General features: G+C 35.2%; 1 protein-coding gene across 1 annotated transcript in view; it reads left to right on the top strand.

Moving 5' to 3' along the window:
- LOC117332753 (neurofibromin-like) overlaps nt 1-14,288 on the top strand; it is an 85,357-nt gene extending 71,069 nt beyond the window's left edge. Inside the window, exons 56-64 of the mRNA XM_033891781.1 lie at nt 329-455; nt 1,224-1,311; nt 1,870-1,913; nt 2,274-2,641; nt 3,590-3,823; nt 7,459-7,559; nt 8,401-8,540; nt 10,466-10,512; nt 10,759-14,288. Coding sequence (XP_033747672.1) covers nt 329-455; nt 1,224-1,311; nt 1,870-1,913; nt 2,274-2,641; nt 3,590-3,823; nt 7,459-7,559; nt 8,401-8,540; nt 10,466-10,512; nt 10,759-11,091 — 1,482 coding nt within the window. The 3' untranslated portion in view covers nt 11,092-14,288. The remainder of the gene's footprint in view (nt 1-328; nt 456-1,223; nt 1,312-1,869; nt 1,914-2,273; nt 2,642-3,589; nt 3,824-7,458; nt 7,560-8,400; nt 8,541-10,465; nt 10,513-10,758) is intronic.
- Nucleotides 14,289-20,177: the final 5,889 nt, after the last annotated feature.

Here is a 20,177-nt window from a genome sequence, read left to right as displayed (position 1 = left end):
CTTTGTTTTTCACTCTTTCCTTGATCTGTTATTTCAACGACATCTACTTAACTTTTAAGTTCCAACATTTTCCAAAGTATCGCTTGGTGCCATTTTAGTATACTGTAAAAACTATACGTGTTTCAGCATATTTTAATTTTAGCAATAAATTAGCACATTCATTGATGTAGCCAGGAATAAACTGTAATTAGCACAATCAGGATTTACCAGAATGCATTCAGCTCAAAAAGCACTGATAAAATCAAGATTTCACTAGAACATGTATGTTTGCATTACATGTACCATATTTGATGGTTACAAATAAAATGTGATTTGTTGCTCTAAACAGACTCTGGAGGTGATTATGATGGAGACGAGAGAACCCCTTGAGTGGGACTTCAAGCAGCTGGATCATGCTATGGGGCTCAGCTTTAAGGATAACTTCAACTTTGCTCTGGTTGGACATCTACTGAAAGGTTTGTGTTACAGTCGCTGTCACATCACAGTTCTAATGGCATTCAGAGTCACTGTAATCTTATATAAACAGTATTACCCCAACGTGTTGGCTTGAGATTTATATCATTGTTAGTAGAGGTGATGCAGTGTACCACGTTTGTAGTTGAACCACAATATTTTCCTTCCAGTTCAGTACATGGGCCATTTATGTTAAATTAAAGTTTTAAAATTGTCTTGTTGCTATGTAGAAAGATTGTCAGAAAATTTGGACTTAATGAGCTAACTTATGAAACAAAACCGTAACCTCAAGTAACCAGATTTATATGTTTTATTGTATGCTGCAATTGTGTGTTATTCAATACCTGAAGCCAGTTTTAAGGAGTTGACATTGTTGATAAAGCTTCCACAGTAGCACTAGTCATCTCTTTATATATTTTGCTGCATACTGAAATACCAAACTGACAAAAAAAAAAGAACTGTTAACACTGTTACAGTAGGTTTCACCCCAGATTATTAGAAAACATAGCTGAAGATCGTGAAGGGACATCAGTTGGTAATCCATGACTGATTATCGGTGAATAGGATTATTTTTCAATACAGTTTTTGGTTGATAATGTCTGATCATCATTCTGCCAATAGGAAATGTAAAGCTTGTGTTTCCTTGTATTTATTCTGAAAATAAATCATAATATTTTAGCACATGAACCAAAACATTATGTAGTCAAATTAATCTTGGTCATAATAATGTTTGATTACTTGCCAGTAATTTGTATCCATTTTAACGACAGGGTTCCGGCATCCGACCCCCACAACAGTCTCCAGGACAATCCGGGTTCTCAACCAGCTACTCTCGATTACAGTCAAGTCTACAAACAGGTAGGAATTTTGTGTCGATCACTTGGTAATTGTGGTTACCGTGGTAACTTAACCTGAGTTAAGGTCTTGTTGATGCATTCTAATTTCTAAAACATTGCCACCTCATTCTTCACTTAACTACATTGTGCAGTCAGAAAGTACACATTGCCAAGATCTTTAGTCCTAAGCAAATAATCAAAATTTTGATACATCTCAATGCAAGTCATCAAAATGTTGATATATCTTGGTTCAAATCCTCAAAATGTTTATATTTCTTAATTCAAGTCAGTACCATAAAAGTTCTTTTTCACAGACATTTACCACTGATAGTTCTTAGCTTTTGTGATGAAGAATATATTTTGCAAGTTACCATTTCATTTGAGGTTTAAGTTTTATATAGTAATTTTAAAATAGTAAGAACATTGAGAAATCTGTTTGTCAAAATTTTTGGCCAAGTTTATCAAATGGCCCATTACATAGTTCAGTCAAGAATGGTACTATGGTGTCGAGTATTTTGCAGAATGTATGAAATTTCGATTTTTTTTTTAAATGTTCATTTAATATTTTACTTTATTTCAGGGACAAATTTGAGGTGACACCGCAGACAGTTCCTTACCTGGCAGGTATGTATAAATTACAAATACATGTAAATAATTCCATGGTGATCATTCCATATCACTATTCAAGTGATATTTCTTGCCAACTTACCAAAGAGAGGACTTGGGGTTTGTGATGCAGTATCCGTTATGTGAAATAATAAGAATAGAAAATAATGTTAAAACCGTAACAAAGAGTTTGTGAAGTTTTCTCAAAAATCAAACTTAAATACTAAACTTTAAACTAGGGAGGGTTGTGTGTGCTTATTTTAGGATGAATACAGTATTTGTTGATGTGTTTTACTAACTGTAGTTGACAAACGTGTCTCCAAATTAGTTTTAAGATCTGGTCCAATCCTGACCATTGTCCTCTGTATATCTTTGCAGCTCTGGTGTTTGTCTCTGAAGAAGTAAGAAGTCGGTGTCACTTAAAGCATCGCACTAGCCAGTACATGATGACAGAGTCGCCCTCTAGTGACAGTCTCAGTGCAGAACTTGCCCAGCAGACAACTCCAGGAAGCAGTAGTAGTTCGGGGAGTTCGGCTATTGGTGCCCCGCCCCCAGCTCTCCCTCCGACGATACCCACTACCCAGGTCATACCTGCCCCACCCTGTCAGCCACCGACTACACAAAGTAATACCCCACCCATCAACACCCCCATCACACGCAGACAGAAGAGCTGTGACCTCCTCGACCAGAATGCCATGAATAATGCATGTCGTACATCTAAAGTCACGCACTTACAACAAGCACAGGTAAATTAATCAGATAATAGGTGATACAGGTAAATTAATCAGATGATAGGTGATACTGGTAAATCAGTATAACAATAGGTGATACAGGTAAATCAGTCTAACAATAGATGATACAGGTAAATCAGTCTAACAATAGGTGATACTGGTAAATCAGTCTAACAATAGGTGATACTGGTAAATCAGTATAACAATAGGTGATACAGGTAAATCAATCAGATAATAGGTGATACAGGTAAATCAATCTGACAATAGATGATACAGGTAAATCAGTCTAACAATAGGTGATACTGGTAAATCAGTCTAACAATAGGTGATGCAGGTAAATCAGTCTAACAATAGGTGATACAGGTAAATCAGTCTAACAATAGGTGATACAGGAAAATCAATCTGACAATAGGTGATACAGGTAAATCAGTATAACAATAGGTGATACAGGAAAATCAATCGGATAATAGGTGATACAGGTAAATCAGTATAACAATAGGTGATACAGGTAAATCAGTCTTAACAATAGGTGATACAGGTAAATCAGTCTAACAATAGGTGATACAGGTAAATCAGTCTTAACAATAGGTGATACAGGTAAATCAGTCTAACAATAGGTGATACAGGTAAATCAGTCTAACAATAGGTGATACAGGTAAATCAATCAGATAATAGGTGATACCGGTAAATCAATCTGACAATAGGTGATGCAGGTAAATCAATCTGACAATAGGTGATACAGGTAAATCAATCTGACAATAGGTGATACAGGTAAATCAGTCTTAACAATTGCCGTTCCGATGCAATGTAACTAGCTAATCTCACTCGGGGTGTCAAGTGGCAGCAGTGCAGTTTGTGTCTTACGGACATTTTTTAGTTTTCATAAGCATTTCTGGGGAAAAAATGTCTTTGTGAAGGTACATTGTGTGACCTGTATGAGACCCTTATATGATCCTTTTGCAGCAGGCTAGCAGTCCAAAGGGCTGGCGAAGTCTGGACATCGAGCCACAGCGACCACCTCTCTACAAAACAAGAAGCAGTTCCATGCCCATTCCAGGTTCAAAAAAGGAAGCAGGCAAATCGGGCATGACTCAGCCTCGAAGTGGCAGAGGATCTGTTTCAAACGAAAATAATGTGCTGCTCGATTCTGAGGTTTTGACAGACTACCCAACACAAGTCTTAGTTCTTACAGTTCTGGTAAGAGACATTTTGGAGTAACTATATCATTATGTATATATACCGTAAATAGATATCAGACATTTTGGAGTATAACTATATCATTATGTATATATATCGTAATAGATATCCTACATTTTGGAGTAACTATATTATTATGTATATATACCGTAATAGATATCAGACATTTTGGAGTATAACTATATCATTATGTATATATACCGTTATAGATATCCTACATTTTGGAGTATAACTATATCATTATGTATATATACCGTAATAGATACCCTACATTTTGGAGTATAACTATATCATTATGTATATATACCGTAATAAATATCCTACATTTTGGAGTATAACTATATCATTATGTATATATACCGTAATAGATATCAGACATTTTGGAGTATAACTATATCATTATGTATATATACCGTAATAAATATCCTACATTTTGGAGTATAACTATATCATTATGTATATATACCGTAATAAATATCCTACATTTTGGAGTATAACTATATCATTATGTATATATACCGTAATAGATATCAGACATTTTGGAGTATAACTATATCATTATGTATATATACCGTTATAGATATCAGACATTTTGGAGTATAACTATATCATTATGTATATATACCGTAATAGATATCCTACATTTTGGAGTAACTATATCATTATGTATATATACCGTAATAGATATCAGACATTTTGGAGTATAACTATATCATTATGTATATATACCATAATAGATATCCTACATTTTGGAGTATAACTATATCATTATGTATATATACCATAATAGATATCCTACATTTTGGAGTATAACTATATCATTATGTATATATACCGTTATAGATATCAGACATTTTGGAGTAACTATATCATTATGTATATATACCGTAATAGATATCCTACATTTTGGAGTATAACTATATCATTATGTATATATACCGTAATTGATATAAGACATTTTGGAGTATAACTATATCATTATGTATATATACCGTAATAGATATCAGACATTTTGGAGTATAACTATATCATTATGTATATATACCGTAATTGATATCCTACATTTTAGAGTATAACTATATCATTATGTATATATACCGTAATAGATATCCTACATTTTGGAGTATAACTATATCATTATGTATATATACCGTAATAGATATAAGACATTTTGGAGTATAACTATATCATTATGTATATATACCGTTATAGATATAAGACATTTTGGAGTATAACTATATCATTATGTATATATACCGTAATAGATATCAGACATTTTGGAGTATAACTATATCATTATGTATATATATCGTAATAGATATCCTACATTTTGGAGTATAACTATATCATTATGTATATATACCGTAATAAATATCCTACATTTTGGAGTATAACTATATTATTATGTATATATACCGTAATAGATATCAGACATTTTGGAGTATAACTATATCATTATGTATATTATCAGACATTTTGGAGTATAACTATATCATTATGTATATATACCGTAATAGATATCAGACATTTTGGAGTATAACTATATCATTATGTATATATATCGTAATAGATATCCTACATTTTGGAGTATAACTATATTATTATGTATATATACCGTAATAGATATCAGACATTTTGGAGTATAACTATATCATTATGTATATATACTGTAATAGATATCCAACATTTTGGAGTATAACTATATCATTATGTATACCGTTATAGATATCCGACATTTTGGAGTATAACTATATCATTATGTATATATACCGTAATAGATATCCTACATTTTGGAGTATAACTATATCATTATGTATATATACCGTTATAGATATCCTACATTTTGGAGTATAACTATATCATTATGTATATATACCGTAATAGATATCAGACATTTTGGAGTATAACTATATCATTATGTATATATACCGTAATAGATATCCAACATTTTGGAGTATAACTATATCATTATGTATATATACGGTAATAGATATCAGACATTTTGGAGTATAACTATATCATTATGTATATATATCGTAATAGATATCCTACATTTTGGAGTATAACTATATTATTATGTATATATACCGTAATAGATATCAGACATTTTGGAGTATAACTATATCATTATGTATATATACTGTAATAGATATCCAACATTTTGGAGTATAACTATATCATTATGTATACCGTTATAGATATCCGACATTTTGGAGTATAACTATATCATTATGTATATATATCGTAATAGATATCCTACATTTTGGAGTATAACTATATTATTATGTATATATACCGTAATAGATATCAGACATTTTGGAGTATAACTATATCATTATGTATATATACTGTAATAGATATCCAACATTTTGGAGTATAACTATATCATTATGTATACCGTTATAGATATCCGACATTTTGGAGTATAACTATATCATTATGTATATATACCGTAATAGATATCCTACATTTTGGAGTATAACTATATCATTATGTATATATACCGTAATAGATATCCAACATTTTGGAGTATAACTATATCATTATGTATATATACCGTAATAGATATCCTACATTTTGGAGTATAACTATATCATTATGTATATATACCGTAATAGATATCCTACATTTTGGAGTATAACTATATCATTATGTATATATACCGTAATAGATATCCTACATTTTGAAGTACTTGTATAACTACAGTCTACCCTCGTTATATCGCCACATTTCGTCTGTGTCAATTATGGCGGTATAACGAGGGTGGCGTTAGTATCGAATCATGAAAATTACAACAGTAAAAGATAATGTTGTACCAACATTTTAATAAATACACAATGAGCTAACATATAAGACACCATGGTATTGACCGTACGTTTCGTAGCTTACAAATACACATTTACATATGTAATTTCTGAAAAAAGTCTGTCGAATTTTATTGGAAATTACGCGGCACTGGATCAAGTCTGAAGAACACACTTTCGTCTCAGAGTTTCCATCTCGACTGACGAAGACAAATTGTTCATACCATAAATAAGAACACTTATTGAGCAGAAATCAGTCATGCTTTATTTCAAATCAAACCATACCTGTGTGTAGATGTCACATATATAAACATCGATACATATATCTACCTGAGTGATAGAAACTCATTCAAGCGTATAACAAGTTACCTGTGAAAAAGGAAATACCCTAATTCTATAAATAGAACACTAAAGAGTTCCTCGATCACAGAAAAAACGGACCACGATGGCGATATCGTTGAGGGTACTATATAGGGATTCGGGACGTTTGTATTGTTATGAACGTGGCGGATGGCGGTATGTTTGCTTTGGCAACTTGTCACTGAATTCTCTTTATTGTAAACAACACATATTTCAGACATCCTGAATTTCAGAAATATTGGCATGCATGGATTATCTTAGTTAGCCTCTAATTAACAGTTCCAATGACCATTGACTCATGCAGATTGCGGGGGTATTAGTCAGCCATCCTGGGGACAGTTCTAGTTTTAAGTTGCATAGATATCGTAAGAAAAAAGTTAACAAAATCATTCTCCCTGATATGGAAAAAAATCAGGGCTGATTCTTAATGATTCATTGAAATTTTCCAGCTTTTCAAAATTATTGTTTCAGGCAACCCTTGTTAGAAACACGACAGATGAGAATGAAGCGAGAATTATATACGAGTATTTAGCGGAGGCCTCTGTGGTCTTTCCAAAGGTGTTCCCAGTCATGTAAGTAAAGGAACGGTAGCTTTATATGTGTTGGACTTCCATAATTTATCTGCATGAGCTACTGGTAACAGTGGATCACATTATTGTAGGGTAAAACAAGAAATTTCGTTCACAAAAGCACCAATTAATATCAAGGATGTTGATCTCTCTAAATCAGTCTTAATTATGAAAACTATCAGTAATATTGGAATACTTAATATCCTGTTAGTAACAGTCCCAGATATGTGAAGAAAACAAAAAGTTAGCATTATATTTCAGAAAGCAAAATACACACAAAATAAGATTTTTTTTCTGTATGCGGAAGAATGCCTTGATTTGTCCGAGCCATCCTTAGATAGTCGTAGCTACTGATCGGACTAAACCAACCAAACCTTTGCATCAGATGGCATTAGGTTTAAACTGTATGATAGATAAATTTACCTATAAGTATAAAAAGTTTTTAACCAAAAATTACCAGACAATATTTTCAACAAAAAGTAACATTCTTAAGAAGATACAATAAAAAAAAAAAAGATTTAAAGATTTACAGTGAAGCAATACAAAAGTTGCTAGCAAATTTGAAACAATTTTATTTGCAAACATCTTACTATTTCACAAAAAAAATTGGGGATATTTTTGAGTTATGGATGCATAGGTGGATGAAATGATTTAGAAAAGTTGCCATATGTGGAAAAGAAAAAAAAGAGGGAGAAGGAACTTTAAAGGATACTGAAAGTCACTGTGACTGATGGAATAGCAGATAAGTGACGGGAAAGGAGATTTGTGGCAGAGAAAGTAGATCCATTACATAAATGTGTATCAAAGTAGATCTAAATGTCATGTTTAAATGTCCTTGTTACAGACACAGTCTCCTGGACGCCAAGATCAACAATGTACTGTTACTGTGTCACGACCAGGCTATCCTCAACGCTGTCCAGAGTATCATACAGAATATGATAGCAGCTGAGGATGCCTCTCAACAACAACTATCCTACCTACAGAGTAAGTCCTCCCTACTGTCCTACCTACAGAGTAAGTCCTCTCTACTGTCCTACCTACAGAGTAAGTCCTCCCTACTGTCCTACCTACAGAGTAAGTCCTCTATACTGTCCTACCTACAGAGTAAGTCCTCCCTACTGTCCTACCTACAGAGTAAGTCCTCTCTACTGTCCTACCTACAGAGTAAGTCCTCTACTGTCCTACCTACAGAGTAAGTCCTCTCTACTGTCCTACCTACAGAGTAACTCCTCCCTACTGTCCTACCTACAGAGTAAGTCCTCTCTACTGTCCTACCTACAGAGTAAGTCCTCTCTACTGTCCTACCTACAGAGTAAGTCCTCCCCACTGTCCTACCTACAGAGTAAGTCCTCCCTACTGTCCTACCTACAGAGTAAGTCCTCTCTACTGTCCTACCTACAGAGTTAGTCCTCTCTACTGTCCTACCTACAGAGTAAGTCCTCTCTACTGTCCTACCTACAGAGTAAGTCCTCTCTACTGTCCTACCTACATAGTTAGTCCTCTCTACTGTCCTACCTACAGAGTAAGTCCTCTCTACTGTCCTACCTACAGAGTTAGTCCTCTCTACTGTCCTACCTACAGAGTAAGTCCTCTCTACTGTCCTACCTACAGAGTAAGTCCTCTCTACTGTCCTACCTACAGAGTAAGTCCTCTCTACTGTCCTACCTACAGAGTTAGTCCTCTCTACTGTCCTACCTACAGAGTAAGTCCTCTCTACTGTCCTACCTACAGAGTAAGTCCTCTCTACTGTCCTACCTACAGAGTAGGTCCTCCCTACTGTCCTACCTACAGAGTAAGTCCTCCCCACTGTCCTACCTATAGAGTAAGTCCTCCCTACTGTCCTACCTACAGAGTAAGTCCTCTCTACTGTCCTACCTACAGAGTAAGTCCTACCTACACAATAAGACCTCTCTACTGTCCTACCTACAGAGTAAGTCATCCCTACTGTCCTACCTACAGAATAAGTCCTCTCTACTGTCCTACCTACAGAGTAAGTCCTCTCTACTGTCCTACCTACAGTAAGTCCTCCCTACTGTCCTACCTACAGAGTAAGTCCTCTCTACTGTCCTACCTACAGAGTAAGTCCTCTCTACTGTCCTACCTACAGAGTAAGTCCTCTCTACTGTCCTACCTACAGAGTAAGTCCTCCCTACTCCTACCTACAGAGTAAGTCCTCCCTACTGTCCTACCTACAGAGTAAGTCCTCTCTACTGTCCTACCTACAGAGTAAGTCCTCTCTACTGTCCTACCTACAGAGTAAGTCCTATCTACTGTCCTACCTACAGAGTAAGTCCTCTCTACTGTCCTACCTACAGAGTAAGTCCTCTACTGTCCTACCTACAGAGTTAGTCCTCTCTACTGTCCTACCTACAGAGTAGGTCCTCCCTACTGTCCTACCTACAGAGTAAGTCCTCTCTACTGTCCTACCTACAGAGTAAGTCCTCTCTACTGTCCTACCTACAGAGTAAGTCCTACCTACAGAGTTAGTCCTCTCTACTGTCCTACCTACAGAGTACGTCCTCTACTGTCCTACCTACAGAGTTAGTCCTCTCTACTGTCCTACCTACAGAGTAAGTCCTCCCTACTGTCCTACCTACAGAGTTAGTCCTCTCTACTGTCCTACCTACAGAGTAAGTCCTCTCTACTGTCCTACCTACAGAGTAAGTCCTCTCTACTGTCCTACCTACAGAGTAAGTCCTCTCTACTGTCCTACCTACAGAGTAAGTCCTCTCTACTGTCCTACCTACAGAGTAAGTCCTCTCTACTGTCCTACCTACAGAGTAAGTCCTCTCTACTGTCCTTTCAACATATTCAGTCTTCTTCCTCTCTATCCTACATAGGTCCTGACCAGCAACATATAATTTAATTGTATATTGGAGATGTATTAATAAACATCTTCTTGTTTTCAGGTATAGGCTTTGGAGGCCTCTGGAGATTTGCTGGTACATTTGCAAAGGTAAGTCATTGGAAGACAGATTTCTAAGATTTTCAAGATGAGCTAACTCAGTATTTCCTCAATCAGAAAAAGGCAATTTTACAATCTAGCCATTGTTTCACTATTGATACCTGTTGTCCCAACATCTTGTTTATGGTCAGGACAAATTTCAAATTACTTGAAAACATTTTTATCAGAAGGCAAAAGATTCCTAAAGATTCCTGAGGCCAAATTGTTTGTTCATCTTGTTTGTTGTCTGTTTTGCAGTGTGCACAGAGTAACGACACTGCTGAACTACTGGTCAACTGTCTCGAGGCAATGATGGTTGAAAACTGTCTACCAGGCGATGACCTTGACATCCTGAACCCTTACCCCAGCTCCCTAGGGATTTCCTCCAATCTCAACCTGTCCAGTTCCATGTCCAGCCTCAGTGTCAGCAGCATGCACTCGCCCACTGATAAAGACAATGCAGAGAAAAACGGTGCCACAGCTGCCAGTAATCGTATGAGGCATGGGTCGGCAAACAACATCCAAACCAAAAACAGAGCAGGAAGCTTTAAACGCAAAGACAGCAAAAAGAAACTTGAACCGATTGAATGAAGGATTGGAGTTTTTTTTTGTTTTTTTTTTTGTGAAACAGAGTAAATTATTTTATCTTGTATTTTCAATTACCAAAGGAACTGTCTCACCTGAAATATAATATTTGTTTAACTTTTGACATGTATAGTGATGTAAACTTTAAGTTTAACTTTTGACATGTATAGTGATGTAAACTTTAAATTTAACTTTTGACATGTATAGTGATGTAAACTTTAAATTTAACTTTTGACATGTATAGTGATGTAAACTTTAAGCAGATTCTGAAAGCATCACTTAATTATTGGAGAATGTATCAATTCATCGCAGTGCGGCATATAGCCATTGGTCGATTTTGGTAGAACTCACAATGGATGATGGAGATTTAGTTTCCATGGCAACACTTGTGGACGACCCTAAATGGAAGATACTGTATAGACTAAACGTATGATATTATTGAAAGAAGCATAACCATGGCTAAGAAAGCAATTCTCTTTGGATTAATCATGTTTTTAGTATGTCTGTAAGTGTTACAAGGATGTTTCTGGCAGACATCTTTCTAGTCAACCATAAAAAACGAGATTCAAATGAATGAAATGAAAACAATGTTTATTTAATATGATAAAGTGCTATGTAAACCAGATAGTGTCAGCATATTCTGGCAGTATCAGTACTGGCAACTGACCAGAAAGTTTGATCTAGCTTCTGAACTCTTTTCCTAACAAGGTTGGATCTAGCATCTGAACTCTTCAGATTGCCTTACAATTTTGGATCAAGCATCTGAAGTCTTCAGATTTCCTCAACTTTACGAATTCATATCAGTTTGATGATGCATTAGAATTTTATTCAATTTGTGATATGTAAAGCAAGTGTTGCCAGATTGAAAATTAATTGTAACAATAAGGAAATGATATGTCACAATTAGTTTGATTTCTACAAGGACCATTCAGTGATCACCATATATGTTTCATTGTAAGTGCTTTCAATTGTTCATTACTAATTATGTTTACGTCATGTAGCTATATTTATCCCACAGTAAGCTCGGGCCTGGTAATAAGCCCACCTATAAAGCAGGTATTGTAGCTCAGGAGAATTGCAGATATTTTATTTCATTGTCCTGTAATATGTGTGCTCCCATAAGTCACAGAGGTCGTGCATGTGCAGTCAACCCTCGGCTTACTGCAGGATGATTCAACATTTGCATGAATTTGCTTTTTGGAAGACCTTGGTTTTGTGGAGGTGATTTTTAATATGTCACCAGATTTTAATACCTCATTTGATAATGTTTAAACTCTTACTAGCAATTTTTTTTTTTTTTTGTTATTGTTCATTTGCCTGGTAACACCATAAAATGTTGGTTTTGGTGCTTACTCAGCAATGTATTTACTCAGGATCAAGTTGGCTTGCACTTGCATTATGGGAGGAGATAACATTGTATTGAAGAATACTCATAATCAAATTGTGCAAAGATTGTTTTTCCTGCTGGATTTTCTAAAACATTTTCATCAGAAATCCAAAATTGTGAGAATCAAGATAAACAATATTTGAAAAAAAAAATTATGGTTATCATATCTTAAAAAAATGTATATGATACTGATGGAAAATTGACATAAAACATATCAACTATTGATACTTTTATGAGACTTAGTTTAAACTATCAAGGACAAGATCAGATTTGCCCTTATGGAAAATCATGCAGGGTTTATATTTTCAGAATTTGTTTTAGGTATGTGGTTTTGGTTTGGTTTTATTTTGTTAAAGTCCTATTAACAGCCAGGGTCATCTAAGGACACGCCAGGTTTGGAGGTGGAGGAAAGCCGGAATACCCAGAGAATAACCACTGGCCAACGGTCAGTAACTGGCAACTGCCCCCCTTAGGTTTCGAACTCGCAACCCAGAGGTGGAGGGCTAGTGATAAAGTGTCGGGACACCTTAACCACTCGGCCACCGCAGCCCCTTACCAGAGAAAGTCAGAATGAATAGCACATATATCTTTATATACATTAATTGTAGGTTACTGTGTGAAATGAAATGTTTGTTGGTAATTATTTTCGTGGTTTGAAATCAAAAGTAGCTGAAGAAGAGATTTTAAATGTTTTCAATTCATCTACACCAAAGATGCACTTTTTTCAGAAAGTTTTATAAGTTCTAAACACAAAAGAATCAGTATATATTTAAAATGTCAGGTCTACTCAAGTTAGATCAGGACAAAGATGACGGTTTGAAATAATACAATCCAAATTTTGAGTGAAAAAAAAGTGAGTTTAGGTGGATTGTGAGAGTTGGTGAGAACTCCCTCAAAGATATTGAAATCTGCTTGGAATTCTTTTATACTTTGAATTTTTTTAATGTTTATTGACTCATTCAGTTATGGTAATTCTCTGAATGTTTATGACTTTGTCGTTATAAGACAGCTGAACCAGTAATGGCAAGACTACTGTAGAATAATTTATATGTTCATGTACAACTTGTGTGCAACAAACTATAGTGTCAAGGTTATAAGATATATTCTTTAAAAGTTAATATTTACTGTTCATTAACCATGGAAACCACAAATATTTATACACAACCAACATTTCATCTTATACAGTACATTATTTTGTAGATTTTTCTTTCCTGCATATATCTTAATACCATTGTGTGTTCATATTGCGATGTGCAATTTGTCTCTATTTACATAAAATTAACAACAATACACCAGTCTTACATGCAGTAAACACCTTACTTATTTTGGCACACTCAAATTTTAGTGCATAGCACATGGTTTGTACAGATGATGAAAAGTGCTGGAATTTTGGATCAGTGCTGGAAAAGTGCTGAATTTGGAGTCGGTTCCGGAAAAGTGCAGGAATTCTGAGTCAGTTCCGGAAAAGTGCTGGAATTTGGGGTCAGTTGACTTACAAAGCCCAATTGGGTGCTGTTTTTAACACAAGATCAATTCACCCCAGTTTGAACAAAAATGCACTGAAAGGTGCTTGAATTTTGATATGAAAAATATGAAAAATCTGTACAAACCAAAGTAAAAATTTAAAAACACATGAGTGCAATGATGAATTGGTGTACCCAAAATACTTAAAGTAAACAGTATACAAAAACTGTAATTGGTGTAAGCTCAATTAACCAGAATGCTTTCAGTGCAAAAAGCTAAGATTACTTCAAAAATATGTATGTCTGCTGTATACTTACCCAGTAATAAGCCTCTTCCTACCCATATTTATTTATTTTTAGCCCACCATCATCAGATGGTGGGCTATTCAAATCGCCCTGCGTCCGTGGTCCGTCGTCCGTCCGTCCGTCCCTCCCTCCGTCCGTCCGTCCGTCCCTCCGTCCCTCCGTCCGTAAACAATTCTTGTTATCGCTATTTCTGAGAAAGTACTGATGGGATCTTTCTCAAATTTCATATGTGGGTTCCCCTTGGTGCCTAGTTGTGCATATTGCATTTTGGGACCGATCGGAAAACAACATGGCCGACAGGCAGCCATCTTGGATTTCGACAATCGAAGTTTGTTATCTCTATTTCTGAGAAAGTATTGAAGGGATCTTTCTCAAATTTCATATGTAGGTTCCCCTTGGTGCCTAGTTATGCATATTGCATTTTGGGACCGATCAGAAAACAACATGGCCGACAGGCAGCCATCTTGGATTTAGACAATTGAAGTTTGTTATCTCTATTTCTGAGAAAGTATTGAAGGGATCTTTCTCAAATTTCATAAATAGGTTTCCCTTGGTGCCTAGTTATGCATATTGCATTTTGGGACCGATCAAAAAACAACATGGCCGACAGGCAGCCATCTTGGATTTTGACAATTGGAGTTTATTATCGCTATTTCTGAGGAAGTTCTGAAGGGATCTTTCTCAAATTTCATATGTAGGTTCCCCTTGGTGCCTAGTTATGCATATTGCATTCTGGGACCGATCGGAAAACAACATGGCCGACAGGCAGCCATCTTGGATTTTGACAATTGAAGTTTGTTATCTCTATTTCTGAGAAAGTCTTGAAGGGATCTTTCTCAAATTTCATATGTAGGTTCCCCTTGGTGCCTAGTTATGCATATTGCATTTTGGGACCGATCGGAAAACAACATGGCCGACAGGCAGCCATCTTGGATTTTGACAATCAAAGTTTGTTATCTCTATTTCTGAGAAAGTATTGAAGGGATCTTTCTCAAATTTCATAAATAGGTTTCCCTTGGTGCCTAGTTATGCATATTGCATTTTGGGACCGATCAAAAAACAACATGGCCGACAGGCAGCCATCTTGGATTTTGACAATTGGAGTTTGTTATCGCTATTTCTGAGGAAGTTCTGAAGGGATCTTTCTCAAATTTCATATGTAGGTTCCCCTTGGTGCCTAGTTATGCATATTGCATTCTGGGACCGATCGGAAAACAACATGGCCGACAGGCAGCCATCTTGGATTTTGACAATCGAAGTTTGTTATCTCTATTTCTGAGAAAGTATTGAAGGGATCTTTCTCAAATTTCATATGTGGGTTCCCCTTGGTGCCTAGTTGTGCATATTGCATTCTGGGACCGATCGGAAAACAACATGGCCGACAGGCGGCCATCTTGGATTTTGACAATCAAAGTTTGTTATCTCTATTTCTGAACAAGTATTGAAGGGATCTTTCTCAAATTTCATATGTAGGTTCCCCTTGGTGCTTAGTTATGCATATTGCATTTTGGGACCGATCGGAAAACAACATGACCGACAGGCAGCCATCTTGGATTTTGACAATTGAAATTTGTTTTCACTTTTTCTGTGAAAGAACTGAAGGGATATCTCAAATTTCATATGTAGGTTCCCCTTGATGCCTACTTATGCATATTGCATTTTGAGACCAATAGGAAAACAACATTGCTGACAGGCAGCCATCTTTGATTTTGACAATTAAAATTTGTTATCGCTATTTCTCAGAAAGTAATGAAGGGATCTTTCTGAAATTTCATATGCAGGTTCCCCTCAGTGCCTAGTTATGCATATTGCATTTTGAGACCAATCAGAAAACAACATGGCCGACAGGCAGCCATCTCGGATTTTGACAATTGAAGTTTGTTATCGCTATTTCTGTGAAAGTACTGAAGGGATCTTTTTCAAATTTCATATGTAGGTTCCCCTCAGTGCCTAGTTTTGCATATTGGGACCAATACGAAAACAACATGGCCGACAGACAGCCATTATAGCTAAATCTTAAATTCTGTATATAGGTTCCCCTTGTTTGAAAAGTACTAGAGGGCTGTTTCTGAATTTACACAGATAAGTAAGACTTAAAGGAAGGGAAAAGTAGGGAAAAGATCAATCTGACATGGAACCTATAAAGATCATTCAATGGTGGGCGCCAAGATCCCTCTGGGATCTCTTGTTAATAGAATTACCAGTAAATACTACTTCCCGATCCTTTAATTTTTCCACTGCCAGATGACTGAGTCTGTGGTAAGGTTTTGACTGCAGGCTTATTGTAGGATGTGTTAAGGTGTAACACACCTGCTGAAAATTAGAGTATACCTAAAACTTTCATCATAGCTGTATTATTGTCAAGGACAACTTCTTTTATATCTATTTGATGCTAATGTGCAAGATTTAATTTTGTTAATCCTATACTTTTTCCTCGTCTGAATCCTTTCAGCCTGTTATAATAAGAGTAGGTCCATGCACCAGGACTGTATGGTTGAGACTCCCAGCAAAACTGTATGTTTTTTTTTGTTTTTTTTTTTTCATTTCTCTTTATGGAGTTGTCTGCCCTTTTATTAAGGCTGTTAATGTTATCATACCCTTATCAGAGATCTGATGGAATGTTGTAATTGTCTTGGTCTGTTCCTCATTCCTTCCCACACATGCCTCAGAACAATAACTTGAGTTCTGCTTGTCAGATTCCCTTCAGTCTGTATTCAAAGTGGTTGCTCTGGATCCGGAAGATAAGGTCAAAGTTAAGTACTATAAATAGAAATAAGGTAATAGTTTTACATGGAAATGCCAAAACACTGATTGGACATGGGGGGTGAATATTTTTCTGTGATACCTTGAATTTGATAATAATATGTTTGTATTACATCCACCACATAGACATGGTTTGTATAGATTATGAACAGTGCTGGAATTTCGGGCTAGTGATGGGAAAGTGCTGGAATTTTGGGCCTGTGCTGGAAAAGTGCTGGAATTTTGGGCCTGTGCTGGAATTTGCTCATGACTGCTTGAAAAGTTCTGGAATTCATACTTATTTGCTGGGAAAATGCTCATATTCCTTAAAAATGAGTGATTTATTACACAAAAACTATAAAAAGATTAAATCATCAGCATTATTCTTTTTCCATAATATCCAAATTTATTACAAGCACAGACTTCAGCACTTCACTTACATGACAATTTTTTGTTTTCAATTTAAAGACAAAAAATGCTTCCCTACAAACTTTAACAATAAATGCACCTGAAAAATTAAGGAAAAGTGCTTGAATTTTTGTATGAAAAAATCTGTACAAACCATTAGATTTGATCAGCGAGCCTTTGGACAATAAATCAGCTTTGTCTTGTTGTGCGAATGGTGTTTAATGTAAAAAAAACTTATTTGGAAATTGTTTCAATTCTCTGACTCTAGATGTGCTGACAATATATAATTATATCTATCAGTTATAGTCGGAAATAACACAGATCTTATGACAAAGGAAAATGATCTTAAATTCATACCACTACTATACATATTTCAGATATTGGAATGAATAATACCCCACGGGATAGTCTAGTCAATTAAAACCAAAGAATATTAATTTTATAGATGTTTAATTGGTCAGTGAGTGATTATTTTTCATGTTTATTTCAATGCTCATGGCCGGGTAACAAGTTTTAAATTTAAGGAAAGTGTTGAATATTAATCCAGGCATATAGGTTTTTTATGCACCATGGAAAAACTATTGCTGTCAACTCAGAAGACTGTGTAGGTTATACAAGATTTAGAGTTGTGTTTGTATGAATCTGTGAGAAAGATATTTAGGGAATATTGTAATTGATATTGGTTATATTTAACAACACCAGCAATGGTTTTGTGTGTATCATTTGTTTCAGTATTTTTGTAGTAAATAAACTATATTTAGTATATAGGTACTCATCAGTATTTTAAGGAAACCTAGTTGTTTTGTATTATATTTAAATCACTGTTTATCAGCTTTGTTTCTATAGCTACCAAAAAGGAAGGGAGGGGGGAGAACTGATCAGAGGTGTACACAAACCAGGTCACATGATCTGAGGCATATGTGAACTAGGTCACATGATCTGAGGTGTATAAGTAAGGTCAAATGATCTGAGGTGTACGCAAACTAGGCCACATGATCTGAGGTGTACGCAAACTAGGTGACATGGTCAGAGGTGTATGAAAACTAGGTCATATGATCTCGGGTGTATGAAAACTAGGTCATATGATCTCAGGTGTATGAAAACTAGGTCATATGATCTCAGGTGTATGAAAACTAGGTCATATGATCTCAGGTGTATGAAACTAGGTCATATGATCTGAGGTGCACACAAACCAGATCACATGATCTGAAGTGCAAGTAAACCAGCTGCTAACATGATCTTAGGTGCACACAATCTGGTTCGCATGATCTGAGATGTACACATTACCAAGTCACATGATCTGAGATGTACACATTACCAAGTCACATGATCTGAGATGTACACATTACCAAGTCACATGATCAGAGATGTACACTATATAAACATAAGTCAAAGGATATGTACTATAAACATGCTGATTCAGCAGTTTCCTTGCTAGCATGTCATTTTCATTTCAAGTCTATATTGTGTTGGTGCAGACATTGTCATAGATGTGCCATTGAACTTATTCTTACATGCATGTATACAAGGTATTTCAACAGTATTTGAGTCCATTAACACAATGGTGTGTATTATTTTTGAGATTTATATGTAGAAGATCTCTAATATCATTAAAACATGTACATTAATAAATTATTTTTATGTTAAAGAAGGTCACATATAAAAAAAAAAAAAGCAGTATGGTGTCCTTGCATAGAGAAAACTAGAAATGATGAAGACATGTTCTGCGGGCAATTTGATCCGTTCAGAGCTCATGTTTACTTTGATGATGCATTCAAGACAACATGTGTGAATTTGTAAGTGGTCACAGATTGCATGGATCAATTTTCCTTAATCATATATTTCTGATTTTGAATTCATAGGATTAGATCTGCAACTAACAAAACAATTTTGTACTATCTCCTGTTTCCTAAGCTATTGATGTCTGTGTCCACTACATGAATTGATGACAACATAGATTAATGTGTGTATCCACTACAAATATTGATGACATCATGGATTTTATGTCTGGTACATATAATGATGTTATAGATTTGTGTCAGTCAACAACATGGTTGTATTGCTGACATCATGGATTTATGTCCATGTCTGCTGACATCATAGATTTATGTGCATGTCCACTACAAGAATTGATGACATCATAGATGTACATTTTGTTGTACAACTGCATGCTCGTTCTATGTGCCACAAGGGCTTCTTCACATACAAAATCTAACCTGAATATCTCTGTGAGGAGGTGAAAACTTTTTGAACATGTCTTCATCATTTATAAAGGTATCAAAGATAGACAGAATTTGTCTTTAATACGAACAGTCTGTTGATTTGTTGATAAAAAAACTGTTGATATTTACGTATATCATTTAAATAAGATTTTTTTTTGTATATACATAAACTTGTATATTATATGTAGAAGATATAAAAAAAAAGTTAACAATAAGTGTTAATAATAATGATACTGATATATATCGTGTGTAAATATTTGGTAAGCATTTGAAATATCAACAGATACATGTAAGTATATATATGTAATTATGGAGTAGCCGTTACCGAACTATGGAGTTATCTTGTGTATATATTGTTGTTGAGCGATAAAATGAAATACTTATTAGCACTTTGACCTATTGTCTGCCATAACATATAGCTGTACATTTTATCCTTGTAAATATTTCTAATATTGAATTAACTGTATATAAAAACTGTGTTGTCCATACAAATATTGACGTTTGTAGCTTAAGTTAAATGTATATATTGTGATGTTTGTATATATACCAGTTATCCTACAGATG

This window comes from Pecten maximus, chromosome 8, assembly GCF_902652985.1.
Source record: "Pecten maximus chromosome 8, xPecMax1.1, whole genome shotgun sequence".
NCBI lineage: Eukaryota > Metazoa > Mollusca > Bivalvia > Pectinida > Pectinidae > Pecten > Pecten maximus.
This window is presented reverse-complemented; position numbering and strand designations above follow the sequence as displayed.